Source organism: Rissa tridactyla, chromosome 4 (genome assembly GCF_028500815.1).
Source record: "Rissa tridactyla isolate bRisTri1 chromosome 4, bRisTri1.patW.cur.20221130, whole genome shotgun sequence".
Lineage (NCBI taxonomy): Eukaryota > Metazoa > Chordata > Aves > Charadriiformes > Laridae > Rissa > Rissa tridactyla.
In genome coordinates, this window is record NC_071469.1 from 906,325 (window position 1) to 920,223 (window position 13,899).

General features: G+C 41.7%; 1 protein-coding gene across 3 annotated transcripts in view; it reads right to left on the reverse strand.

Annotated features, from left to right (window-relative positions):
- Positions 1–296: 296 nt before the first annotated feature.
- The window catches only part of KNL1 (kinetochore scaffold 1), a 29,187-nt gene continuing 15,584 nt past the window's right edge, over positions 297–13,899 (reverse strand). For all 3 annotated transcript variants that reach the window (XM_054200631.1, XM_054200630.1, XM_054200633.1), the window contains exons 11-26: positions 13,054–13,198; positions 12,013–12,080; positions 11,788–11,886; positions 10,848–10,963; positions 8,603–8,693; positions 7,008–7,124; positions 6,343–6,430; positions 5,525–5,593; positions 5,094–5,133; positions 4,876–4,977; positions 4,317–4,417; positions 3,989–4,057; positions 3,733–3,842; positions 3,061–3,179; positions 1,597–1,719; positions 297–1,485 (exon numbers count right to left, since the gene is read on the reverse strand). In XM_054200631.1, coding sequence (XP_054056606.1) covers positions 1,380–1,485; positions 1,597–1,719; positions 3,061–3,179; positions 3,733–3,842; positions 3,989–4,057; positions 4,317–4,417; positions 4,876–4,977; positions 5,094–5,133; positions 5,525–5,593; positions 6,343–6,430; positions 7,008–7,124; positions 8,603–8,693; positions 10,848–10,963; positions 11,788–11,886; positions 12,013–12,080; positions 13,054–13,198 — 1,563 coding nt within the window. In that variant the 3' untranslated portion in view covers positions 297–1,379. The remainder of the gene's footprint in view (positions 1,486–1,596; positions 1,720–3,060; positions 3,180–3,732; positions 3,843–3,988; positions 4,058–4,316; positions 4,418–4,875; positions 4,978–5,093; positions 5,134–5,524; positions 5,594–6,342; positions 6,431–7,007; positions 7,125–8,602; positions 8,694–10,847; positions 10,964–11,787; positions 11,887–12,012; positions 12,081–13,053; positions 13,199–13,899) is intronic.

A 13,899-nucleotide genomic window follows, 5' to 3' on the forward strand; every position in this document is an offset into this window, starting at 1 on the left:
CCCTCTGCTGCTTGGCCGTGCTGATACAGCCCCCCCAGCACACTTCAGAGTAATTCCAGGTACAATTCCCAAGTCATTTGCAGCTTAGGCACTATTTTTCTACTTAAAAAAAAAATAAAAACCTGCAAAATCCAGGCCATAGAAAGCTAACACTAGGAAATGCAAGGAAAAAAACCCAAACCCCACCCAAACAAGTTCATATTCCGAAACGTCCTCCCAAAGAGCTAACAAAATATTTCAATAAAGTAGGCAAATGTTCCGTCACAGGTCGAAATGGAGCAGCCAAGAATCACAACTTGAAGAAAGAAGAGAAATAATTCAAATGTTTAATGAACTTCCACCTTCAAATTGAAGGAAAATTTGTAAAAAGACAAACTTTTATAAACACAAACATACGAAAACACCTTTAAATTCAACATATTTTACAGAGATACAAAAATCTGCATCTGCCTACCGAAGGGAGAGCTGAGAAATGGTCACTGAGGCACGTCTACACGATCGGGGTCAGCCCAGTTCCCGCAGCTCAGCCACATCATATACAAAATATATACAAAAGCAGGCTGGGCTGCGCCGACGGCGTTACAGAGACCGCCTGAATTTAAATAGCTCCGTCTCCTCACGGACATCCTAATGCTTCGCAAACTCGAGGGCCCAGCGCCGAGAGACGGACTGTCCTGGATGGACAGAGACACCAAGTGTCAGGACAAACTTCCCGTGGGAGAGGATCCCACCGATGGAACCCCCTGGCGTGGAGCCTCTTGCACCGCAAAGGCTGTGGTCGAGCACAGGGATCTTCACTCTCCATGAGACAAGCACCCCGACTTTGGCCACCTCGCCGATTACTACAGGTTGGCTGGTTAATCAGAAGCAGGGCTGTGGTTTTGGTGTTTTGGGAGGGGTTCCAGGAAACTGATAAAAATCAGACGCGATGCAATATGCTACGAAGTAGTGAAGTAATGATACTGAAAGTAAATTTCAGTCATGTTAATTTAGAAGATAGTCGTCATTGTTTTATACAAGAGCTCTGTAAATCAACTCTCAACAAAATGAACATGTTACGTCAGGAGAATATCCATACTAGGACAGACTATATGTACAAGGAGGCCAAGACCAGCCGTGACTGAAAGAAGGTAAAAGGCAGATTGGACAAATCCAGAACATAAGAAATTCCTCCTTCTCCTTTTTAGAGACCTCTGCTTTTATGAAAACTTGTGGCCTCCACCAAGCATCCTGGAAATTGATTATTAGAGAAGATCACTAAAGAGCCGAGGAGTGAACAGCACTCCCCTTCTGGTGAGAGACAGCTTCAATTCTCACAAGGCTAAAATCAAAGATATCCACAGTCCGACTTCTTCAGTGCCGCCTGCGGATCTAGCGAGTCATCGGGGATCCCGCAGCAAATGCTGATGAATCGAGCTGACGATTCTCCGCAGGTAGTGGTAACCGATTGGTACTTTGGAGAGAACAGCAGAAATTTCTTCCTCCCTGGGAACGACAAAATTATCACACGTGTTTGAGAGGATACGGAGCATTTAATTCCCCATCCCTCGCTTTGAAATGGAAGTCCTATGGAGTGGTTCTTTCTGTGCAACTCACCCGATATTCCCAATGTGGTTTTGGACAGTAAAAGGCAGTGAAGCGGACGGGTAGCTGGCAGATAGAAACAGGGTCAATTCAAACTTGGCAAAAGCTGTGGAAGCGGAGAACAAAAGCTTCACTCTGTATGCGAAATAAACACAAACAAAAAGATCAATACAAAATATTCAAGTGGACTGCTACCGCCTTTGAATTAGGTTCCAGAAGTGAAAACAAATGTTGTAATTGATGCAACAAGCTCAGTAACTTCTGAAGAGTTCCAGCACAGACTAACAGAACTTCATAAATAAGGTTGATAAAACCTTCCCACTCTCATATTGTCAGCATTCTGACACTGAGTTAGAATACAAAACCCCAACTTTCCTCGCAGAAAAAGTTAATACACACATAATTCACAGAGCCTTTCAAAAATTATGGGAGAGTGTAGAGTAATAATCAAAAACACGTTTTCTAGGTAACGTAAAATACTCCTAGGTAGCTAAAGTTTTCTGAAGTTTTAAGTGGGACTGATTTACCTCCAATTCCAAATTTCTAAGCTTATTTCATGAATCCAACCCTATTTAAATCAGGGCAGCTTTCTCTCTAGCGCAGTACTCTTGCCTATGACAATGTGCAGGAAGGCCAGAGCTGAATTTTCTTGGAAATATGGGTAAGACCATCACCGAGGACGCAACGCCCAGGAAGCAGATGCTTTGGGATAGTAAACTAGAACAAGCACAAACCAGGTCTTTTCTAGGTAAATCTCCCACAATTTGCAACATCCTGAGTGCAAGCTGCCCTTGCATTTGTTTTGTTGACTTAACTAAATACAGCTTTTATGGGATTTTTGGCATCTGGTACAACACCACTCTTGCAAAGGGTGCAACAAAATTAGAACAACCAATGGGAACAGCATCAAGACAGGCAGAGCAAGGCTCACGGGGCACTTCTTCGTTAAGGATATACATCGATAACAGAAGGATAAGGTGAAGTAGTATTTATCTTGTTGCACTGGGACATGCCGCAAAATCGGGTAGTAGTATGAGAAAATGAAAACTAAAGAAAATAAACGTTAGTTGTAAGTGCATTTGTCCTTCAACAACTGATTCTGCTTGCCTGAAACAAATGGAAGATTAAAAGAAACAAAGCATTGAGCTACAGGTAAATTCCCGTCTCTGTTTCCTTTGCATTGCTACACTCTGGTGTAAAGTTTTAAGTGAGAGAGTCAAGTGAAACAGGAAAGCGGCAAGGAAGGAGCGGTTACGTGATAGTACGGAAATTGGCTAAATCCAAGAACAGCTTAATTTTCATGCATTTGAGTATTATAGTGCAATCATATTAAAATAAATTAGATTGTTGTTAAAAACAGTGGCATAAAATCTCACTTTCAAGAAAACCAAATTGAAAATATTTCAGTGTTTGGTTCCTGATTTTCTAGAGACACTCTCTGAAGGACTGGTGTAAACTCCATCTGAAGTTACTCACTTTGTGTCATTGACCTCTGTCTTCAGAAGATTAAATTTTCCACCCCATCTCTCCAGAAATTCAATCTCCTCTCCTAAGACCTTGCAACGACTCACCACCAGAGAGGCATCATGAAGAACCTAAGTGGGCAATCAGAAAAGCAATCGCATTGGCGCTAGGCTGGTAAACTGTGTGACACTTGAAAATGCAGTTTATCCTAGAAAGTACACACACAAAAAAATGTAGTTTAACTGGTATCTCAGTTTGGATGTGAAAATGCAATTGTACAAACATAACAACAAATATACATTCTTTGCCCTAAGTTTCTCCCTCCAGCTTTGTAAACAGGAATACACTGACATGCAGGAACACCGAGTTTGGCTTGGCGATTTAAACCATTTAGGAAGCAGAATGGCATTCAGCTCAATTCTTTAATTGCTACTATCGGAAAAAGAATGGATTTTAAAAAAAATATCAGTAAGACAGGCAGACATTGATGCAGCAAACAAAGAAGAAACCACAGCTTTTAGGATTCTTGCCCAGGCACCTCAGAATACTCAGGAGGCAGATTTTGATCTGCACTGATGAAGCATTCATTAAGATGCTTTTGCTCTCAGTATCAGCTCTATTCTCTGTGACAGAAAAGATTTAAGAGAAGATGTTTCTCCAGAGCCCTTTTTCCTGGGATATTACCTGGGGCAAGTAGTACAGCGTGGAACACTTTTCCTGCCAGCATCCTTGACTTGCAATAAACTGGAAGATGAGTCTTTGGACTAAACATGAGGAGGGTGGAGCTTTTTCCTCTGTAATGCAAAAGAAAAACACGTTGCCAGAGATCTTTTAAAAGCCATACAGTAATACATTAGCAGATAACCCACACATTTACAGATGTCTTCCCCAAGAAGAGATTATCAGGGCAGCTACTTTCAAGCTACTCGAAAAATCTTACCATCCAAGAGAGATTCAAAGTTCAGGCTAACTATCTTTCGGGAAGGATCTTCACCAAAAACATCACCATCTGAGAAGGAAAGGAAAAAAATGCAAACAGTAATTATTTCCATACTTAGTTCTGGAGTTACAGCTCATCCTCCTCAGAAACAGCCATTCATTACATACTTTCCTGAATTTTCACAGAAAGCACTGATAAACATATCGAAAGCGACTTCTCCTGCTGTTGTACGTTTTCTATTTCCCTAAAGTTAATAGAAACTTTAAGTTTCTATTATGTAACTATTTAAGCTTTCAAATTCATAAAACCTACCAATTTTGCAACTTACCTATTGGGGGTCCGAACACAACTGTGAGTTCAATGGCATCATACAGAAAGTTAAAGACCGCCTGCTGTTCACTCCATTCAGTAATCTCCCACTCAGAGAAGCTAAAAAGAGGGGGGGGAAAACACCATCACCCTAACTTTCAACCAACCAACCAACACAATTATCTGAAGGACAAAGATCAGATTATTAAGTGCACTTGCAGCTATTATCACATAATATACCAATGACATTTTCACTTTCCAACAGAATGTAAGAATCTGTTGGGAACACAAGCATAATACTATTCATTTTACATAAATGTTCATTTTGGAACTGGAGGCGAGTTGGCTATAGAAAGACTAAACATAGAGTATCACTGCAAAGTAGTTAACAGAAAAACAGCGCATCACACGGGGAAGTTCCCCGAGGCTTTATGGCTTATCCCAGGCTGCGAGGAGATGGTCATCCAAAGATTTCCCAAATCAAATAACAAGAAAAACCCAAACCAGAAACATTTACATACAAACGCGAGGCCCCAGAACTAGCTGACAAAAATAAAACCTGGAGGTCTTTTCCTTACTCGTATCTCTCCAGGAGTTCCTGGCAGCTTTTTTCTTTTTCCTTTAGCTGGTTCATCTGAACAAGCATTTGCTCATTCTCAGCCTCCAGATCCGACAGTTCTCTGCAAAGAGAAGCCAACAAGAGATGTAGCACACTGGTTAAAAGCACACCAACCCTCTAAAACCTGAATGTGCACATGTTATTTTTAAGCTCTTTAGACCCTCTTTGATATCTCACCTTTGAAGTTCCTCTTCTTGGGCTTGCAGGCTTTTCAATTCTAAGAGAAAGGGAAAAAAGCTATGAGAGAAGAGAGCAGCAGAGAAAGCCCTGACTTGCTCTGCAGTCACTGTGCTTAACAACAGGAAATATCTCAACTTGAGGGCTGTTACTCCTACCTGGATATAGATATGCGGTCAACAAAGATTAGTAATTATTGAACAATAAAGAGCCGAACATGACAGCCAATGCACATTCTTCAAGTCACACTGTACCAAGTTCAAAAGTTCCATTTTTCCAGAGGAAAAACAGTCCTTTTCATACATTAACATCTGTGTAATTAGCTATATCCAATGTGGAAAAGAAAGCAGTGGTGTTTGCATCCATGTCAGAATTAATATATTGGAATTTAAAAAACAAACCAAAAAGTGCCATTCAGCTGGTAGCATTACCTTTCCCTAGGTTTTTCCCTTCTGCTGTTTCATCACCGCAGTCTGCTTCCCATTCTTCCCAGTCAGAATCTATGGGAAAGAAGTATCAGGTCTCTGCAGAACTCCCAGATTCAAACTTAGATTCCATTTTATTTGTCTGTGGGTTCTATAAATCTTAGTATTTCAAAGCTAACTAAGAAAAATGTACAAAAAGCTGGAAGGGTATCTACCAAAAACCTCAAAAAGTAACAGATAACAAGGAAAACTCCTTTTATTGCATTGTTTCAAAGTTGCTACTGTGCAATTGATTTCTGCTTAAGGCATTGGAAGAAAATTCAGTTGGAAGAAAAGAAGCAAAAATACAGAGAATATCATTATGCAGCAACGCCAAGTACTGAGCGCAGCTTGTGCGAACACGGCTGAGCAAGTTTTAGAGCATCCAGCTACGATGCTGAAAACGGGACACTCCTGGAGTGCAAAGCTTAGTCTTGCCCACCAGCAGGATCGCTGGCAGGTTGTGCAGCCCTTCTGAACCGTGTGCTGCCAGCAGTTATGTGCCGTTATGGCTAGCAGATCTAGCCAGCTTGCTAACAGGTTCATAGACTACAATTATAATTCTGTATTTCAGCACAGATACACTCCTACTCTTCATGTGATGCGTGAGTGATTCCCATGAGACAAGCTTGCAGACACAAATGACGGCATTCCGGCCTAAGAAATACTTGCAACAAAGGAACTGTAAAATTCCAAGCAACCACCAAACACAGAATCTTGAACTGAGCAGCTCTGCAGAAAAATATAGAAATCAGCATACCAGTCACCAGTTTGGAAACACACACCTGCTTCCAGAGCAACAAGACAGCTCTCCGCTTCCTTGATCAATTCATCCACCTTCTCCATTCTTGACCGTAGCTTTTCATGTTGTTCCTAAGATGGGAAAATTGTAAGTCAATGACATTTTTTAAAAAGCTGAATTGTCTTCTGGGACCACCATGTGGATCTTTGCTTGCTAAGAAACCAATTAAAGAATCTGTGATTAGAACAAAGAGGCAGACTGACAAACACTAAGGCAGTAGCTGTGAGTAAGAAAGTACTTGATATGGAACAATGTGCCTTTCCTAATGACTTTCCTTATGAAGGGGTAAGACGAGACATGGAAATAAATAAATTCATCTGCATTTCCTTGTTAGTTACTAATATTGATGTTACTGCAGTATGAAGAGCTGATTTCTGATGGCATTTCCTTTAATATTCCCATTTTTCACTGTTTCTTTAATTGCCAAAACCTTAGGCAGAAGGTTCCCGTGGTGTAAGTGCAAGAAAGTCACTGTCCCGGTGGGCATATAAATGAAAGGGAAGTATGTTTAATAAGAAGGAAACTTTCAAGAGAATGCACGCTTACATACAATAATTAGGCTCGACAGTCAAAAAAAGGATGAAATATCGTAGTTCTTTTTTTTGTTTTTTTTTGAAGCTAAAGCCCTGCAGCCTTGCGGCACTTTACCTGCGCGCTCTGCAGCAGTTTGCTGTACAATGTCGCTTTCTCATTGTGAGCCAAGATTTTACTCTCCTTGGTGAAATAGGATTTCATTTTGTTCAATTCTGCTCCAAAGCTCTTCAGCTGCAATGAGTGGAAAATACAGAAAAGTGAATGGGAATGTGCAACACAAGATTGTTCAACTGACCCTTTAGACTCTTTCTCCCTTCTCTGCTCCTCCAAATATCCCATTTCTCTAGTAGCAGTATTACATGACACTTGCAAATTAAATCAAATTTAAGACTGGACAATCCCTGTAAATTCAAGCACAGTCGCCTACTAAAGTAACTGATTTTATTCGCAAAGACCCAACAAGATTTTTACTCAAATAGGGAGCTGCACAAATAACTAAAGATATGCTTCTACCAAAAACCAGAGCAATTTCAGTCAATACATCGGATGTCTCTCCTCCCAGTTGTTCGAGACATGTATTTAGAACGCTTGCCCCATTTCAGTCAAGGAGGCTAACTGGAATACCCACGGAAGCCCAGGCAGAACCCAAACCACGAGTAGTAAAGCTTAAAATCTCTTTTAACAGAACATAGCTACAGATCATGCAGTTCCATGTTTTCTCTGACAGCTGTCACTCCAGAAGCTGCAGAGGAACGTACAGAAAGCTTTTGTCTACAATGTTTGCCATCTGCCTGTTTCCACTAGGTGGTATCATTCTAATTGTAGTGTGTAGAGATTTGCTTAATAAGCTTTCAAATTTGTTATTCTTAGCTAAGGGTTCTAGGGGCTTTCATTGTTCATAAGCACAATTCTTCCCAAATCTAGTTAAGAACCTAGCCTCTGTGATATCCTATATCAATCTAATTATGAACTATGAAAAATACTGTCTTTTATCAATTTTGAGACCTTATTTTCATTGAATAGATTTTTATTCTTGGCATTAAACCCACAGAAAACAGAATCTCTTCATCTAACTTCTCAGTTCTGGCTGGGATACTTTCATAATACTTCTGGGTTTTAAATGCAAATGTCTTTGCTGTACTTTTCTGTGCGCATAATCATTAACATTCTCCTTTAAATACCCTCTGGCTTCCTCTTTTGTTTAGGCACACGACAACATTGTTACACTCCAAATCCCCTATGCAGTTTTATTTTCTGTTCATTTTATGTCTTGCAACGTCACACGTCTTTCTGAACTAAATAAGCACTTAAGTTAATGGCCAATTCTGCACCAATGAAGCACCAGAGCCTCTTCTGTAAGAGCAGTTCATTTTTTCCTCCCAAAGTTGCACTGTTTGCTTAGGCCCCTCTAGTTTCTCTTCTCTTTTCTGCCCTCAACTAATCTGAATTATCAGCTTGAATTATCAAGTTTTTCTGGTTTATAACAACATATTCCCTCTAATATATTTAAAGGGCACATATCCTTGCATTCTCCTGACGTATTAGAAGATCTCATAGCAGTTGTCCATTCAGAAAATATTTTGCTTTGTATCACCTGCCTCCCTACTGTGATTCTGTGATCATTCTGGTTCTTATTTTATTTAAATACATAAATTAACCTTAATTCTTCATTATGTAAGAAACAACATTATCTCTTCATGCAGTATTACCTCTTCATCAGAGCAGGTTCTCATTACTTCCCACAAACTCTTGTTCACATTCACCAGGAGTTCATCTTGGATATTTGCATACACTTTTAACCTGAAATGTGGAAAAAAAAGTTGAAAGGAAGTCCTGTTGCAACTGCACCGAGCACATAAAGCAGCACGCTGGTAGTTGGGTCTTACATCTTGGAGAGACCTTCTAAAGCCTTGAATAAATGGGGCCCGTGTTTGTTAAACTCTAGCACATAGTATAAAGTTCATTTCGTATAGTCTTTGTGTGGAGGGCAGGTCCGAAGAGGAGGTAGAGAGCTAGAGAGCCAAAGAAATAGGAAGTGGTGCTAACGAGGCTGGGAAAAATCTTACCGCTGATTCTGAATTTTATCATAAAACTTGTTTCTGCAAAATAAGTTGTAAAAGGCATAATGAATCAGGCCAGAAGTGACCTTCAGGTAAGAAAATAAGTCATGTAACTGTATTTCAATCTAATAAACACTGGAAGATTGGAACAACAGATCGTAACCTGTTACAATCCTGCTTTCTATGTTTGAGCATTTTTGATATAATTTGAAAAATTTTACTCCAACTCTTCTGATGTGCAACCGAAACACCATTATAGAATCATAGAATCATAGGGTTGGAAGGGCCCTCTGGAGATCATCCCCTCCAGCCCCCTGCCAGAGCAGGGTCACCCACAGCAGGTGGCACAGGAACGCGTCCAGGCGGGTTTGAATGTCTCCAGAGACGGAGACTCCCCCACCTCTCTGGGCAGCCTGTGCCAGGGCTCTGCCACCCTCACAGCAAAGAAGTTCCTCCTCGTGTCCAGATGGAACTTCCCATGGTCAAGTTTGTGCCTGTTACCCCTTGTCCTGTCCCTGGGCACCACTGAGAAGAGCCTGGCCCCATCCTCCTGACACCCACCCTTTCAGTATTTACAAGCCTTGATAAGATCTCCCCCCTCAGCCGTCTTTTTTCCAGACTGAAGAGACCCAAATCCCTCAGCCTTTCTTCATCAGAGAGGTGTTCCAGTCCCCTCAGCATCTTGGTAGCCCTTTGCTGTCCCCTCTCCAGCAGTTCCCTGTCCTCCTTGAACCGGGGAGCCCAGAACTGGACACAGCGCTCCAGCTGTGCCCTCCCCAGGGCAGAGCAGAGGGGGAGGATGACCTCCCTCCACCTGCTGGCCACACTCTTCTTGATGCCCCCCAGGATGCCACTGGCCTTTTTGGCCACAAGGGCCCATTGCTGGCTCATGGTCACCCTGTTGTCCCCCAGGACTCCCAGGTCTCTTCCCACCGAGCTGCTCTCCAGCAGGTCACCCCCAACCTGTCCTGGTGCGGGGGGTTATTCCTCCCCAGGTGCAGCACCCTGCACTTGCCCTGGTTGAATTTCATAAGGTTCCTCTTTGCCCAGATCTCCGACCTGTCCAGATCTCTCTGGATGGTGGCACAGCCTTCTGGGGTGTCAGCCACCCCCCCCACCTTTGTGTCATCGGCAAACTTGCTGAGGGTGCGCTCTGTCCCCTCGTCCAGGTCATTGATGAATATATTGAAGAGGACTGGGCCCAGTACTGACCCCTGGGGAACACCACTCGTCACTGACCTCCAACTAGACTCTGTGTCCCTAATCACCACCCTCTGAGCTCTGTCTTTCAACCAGTTCTCTATCCACCCTACTGTTCATTCATCAAGTCCACTCTTCCTAAGCTTCCCTATGAGAATGCTGTGGAAGACTGTGTCAAACGCCTTGCTTAAGTCAAGGTAGACCACATCTGCCGCCCTCCCCTCATCTATCCATCCAGTCACGCCATCATAGAAGGCTATCAGATTAGTCAGACATGATTTCCCCTCGGTGAATCCATGTTGAGTATTTCTGATAGCTTTCTTTTCCTCCACATGCCTTGAGATGACGCCCAGAACGAGCGGTTCCATCATCTTTCCAGGGATGGAGGTGAGGCTGACCGGCCTGTAGTTCCCCAGCTCCTCCTTCTTGCCCTTTTTGAAGACTGGACTTAGTAAAAGATAAATTACTTGAGGAAAATCAAACTTTAATTATCTCCATAACCACAACTCCTCCCCAAGAGTTAGCCCTATACCATCTGAATCTGTAATAAACTGGCTGCCAGCATGAAGTAGGTTAACTATAATTTTTTTATTTTTCCTGTATGTAGTGTATGAACTGTCTTCAGGCCACTTTGCATGCAACCAGAGCTGAAAAAATAAAATTACTGATATACTCTGACTGAAAAAACACTTACTCGTCTATCTTCTGAGAAAGGGCCTGGCAATCTTCCTCATAAATACGCAGCTTGGGGCGATAAATGTATTGGCTGTAAATGAGGTCTTCTGGAGTAGGTGGTGCACTGACTGCACACTGGGGAAAAACAGAGGGGAAGATTGTGAAGAAAAAGAAAAAAAAGATGCATATTTTTCAGAAACTGTAACTTCCAATTAAGTCATGTACAGGAGCCAGTAAAAGACTCGGAAGCTTTATTTTTGCAGAACAGAAACATTACACAGCCCTGTGTTCAGGACGATTGCAAAGTAAGATTATTGCCTTACTGGTAGTAACTTGGTGCTGAGCGAGTGGTACTTGTCTGCACACAAAAAAATAGTTCCCATGTCTACACGAATTCAGCGGAGACCTTTTGGGATAAAGATACTGAACCTGGGTTCAGGCAGAACAGGCTTAAGGGGAAGAAATAAAGAGTAGTAATGTCATGGTGAAGCACTTAAGAGGGAGAAAGTAGAAGAGGTAGGAGGAGGCAGAGCAGCATTTCAGGGTTCTGATTTCAGTGGCTGATGGACATGGTAAGAAGATAAAGTGAAAAGGTTAGACTGAGCTTCTAATTCTAACTTTCAAAATTATCACCCTTAAAACAAGTTAAAAAGGCAAGAATTGCCATATTTATCCAAGAACAGATAATCCTGAATATATGGTATTTCGTTAACAGATTGAAATCTATTCTGTTTCTCAGTACCGAGCAAAAAAAGCATCAGACTTTTCGGAAGTGAACAAGCAAAGAGAGAGGAGGAAGCACGCAGGGTCTAACACACTTGTCAAGGCGGAACTGACTTCTGGCTTAACTCATTTAAAGGCCTTTAATACAAACTAGTTAGTTGATAGAAATTTTTTTTAAAAAAGACAAATATAATTTAAGGTCAATTATATCATTATCTCAAAGGACAGATACTCACATTGACTGGAACATGGCTATGCCGGGGCTTCTGAATCGTAACATGGACTTGAAGAAGTGTAAAAAACTCCCCAACTGTGATAACACCATTCTGAAATTTCTGTAAAGATTAGGGAAAACGTCCGGGTAAGTACATTTTTCAAGCAAGAACGCTTACTTGCATATACGCGCACAAGTATTTTTCCTGTTAGGACAAGAAGTTAGCATCTTTCAGCTGTTTACGTACCTCCCGTAAGTTATCTTCACAAATGCTGTCTGTGAGAAGCAGAGACTCCATCTGACTGCTCCGCTGAACTAGCCAGGAAAAACAAAAGGGGGATATTGCTGGGGTTAATAATATTCTTACAGAAATACGTACCTAAGTTCATTAGCTTTGGAAAAAAAGCTATTTTAATGTAGAGTTTGACCTTTCTGTGCATTTCCAGTGCTGAATGAAGTCATTGAGGAAACAACTACTTGTGACAAATAAGCCGGACTAGATTAAGAATCTAATGTAGAATAAAGTCTGTGTCAGAGCAGTAACGAAATGACAGAGTTCACTTTTCTATGGGAGGAAAGCCACATGTAACACACTAAAAAGTAATGAAAGTGAAGAAGGGCTCCAACCAGTTTGCAGAGGGCATCCTGCATAGACTGAGCTTTCAAGGTGAAAACACGGCATTCGAGTTCTGAGCCAACAAGGGCTAGTTTCTCACTCAAAGGAAGGAGCCCAGCTTCTACTGGATAAGGCACATGCTTTCATGGTTGCAGAGGGCCAAATTGGAATTGGTTTTGTGAATAGAAGCAAGATATCACTTATCAGATGATTGGCAGATTTCTGCCTCATTGCTAGGTATCAGCTAATTAGCAAGAGCTAATTAAGCCTGGGGGCTGTATCTGCTTAGAGCCTGTCCCTGCAACGCGCTCTGAGGAGTCTTTTTCCAAGAGCGCAGCGCTGAGACACGCAGACTCATTTTGCACAGAACCAGCTTAAAATCATCTTTGGGCCAGCAGAGTTTGAGATGGGGCTTCAAACTGCCTCATCAGCCCAACTTGCCCTTGAAACTAAACCTGGACTTAAACTCTGCTCCTTTTTCTTCCCATCCCGGTTTTCCTTGAACAGCTTGGACTCCTAGCCAGAATGTAAACCACTGACGGGCCGGGTGGGAAGCTGTGACACAGGCATTCAAGGCCTTTCCCAAATGAAATAAATACTACGGCCAGGGCTCTGCCTTGATTAAGTGTAAAGAACACGAGTTTCAGACTGTTATCACAAAGGAAGTCTTACTTGTTAATTCCGTGTCAGCTTTAACAGAATCCAGAGAGCTGCTGGTGCTGGCATGAGTACAGTCAGGGCTTTTAGCCGCCAGATTTGGAGGGTCTTCACCTTCACGAACTTCTACTTGGCTCTGAGACACAGCGCCAAAAGTAACCTAATATTAGCAAGTTTGAAAACAAGGAAATATTAAGAGTGCTCTATGAAACAATGCAGGAGTAAGTCGATCAGCAGTTTATTGTAGCTGTTTCTTGACATTCAGAATTGTTTCATTTTTAGTATCGGCACATTTTATATCTAATCAGCATGACAAACCAGTGTATAGCTAGTTAAGCCATTTCCTATGATGCCACACAGGAAGTAAAGCTGCAAAATCCTTCATTCATTCCTCAAAGCAGTCACCACCACAGCACCCTCTTCCACCTTTTGGAACTAGAAAGTTTCTACTGATGATGTACAAACCTATTTTTAAGGTGAGATTAATGTTCCCTATTTGCACAGATTTTCTTGATTCAGCTGAGCTGCAATTTGTGCTGTCTATAAAAAAGCTAATTTAAACTTAACATCCATGTTTGGACTTTAAATAATTACTTTAGGCCTTACTCATTGTCCTTCAGCAACATCTAGCAAATAGTTGAGTTCAGAGGACTAAGAGTATTTCGTTGCGAAAGGATTAAAAGGACACTATGGAGAGAGTGATTTACAATTGACTTATCCCTTATCCTGTCTGTTGTGTGTGGCTCAGGAAAGTTGCACAGATCAACCTGATTGTTCTATTTTGGCAAAACAATGAAAAATACGGGGAATGACATAGCAAAATGACCGCAAACTGGTAGTTAAGAGAAACAAGAAAACTTA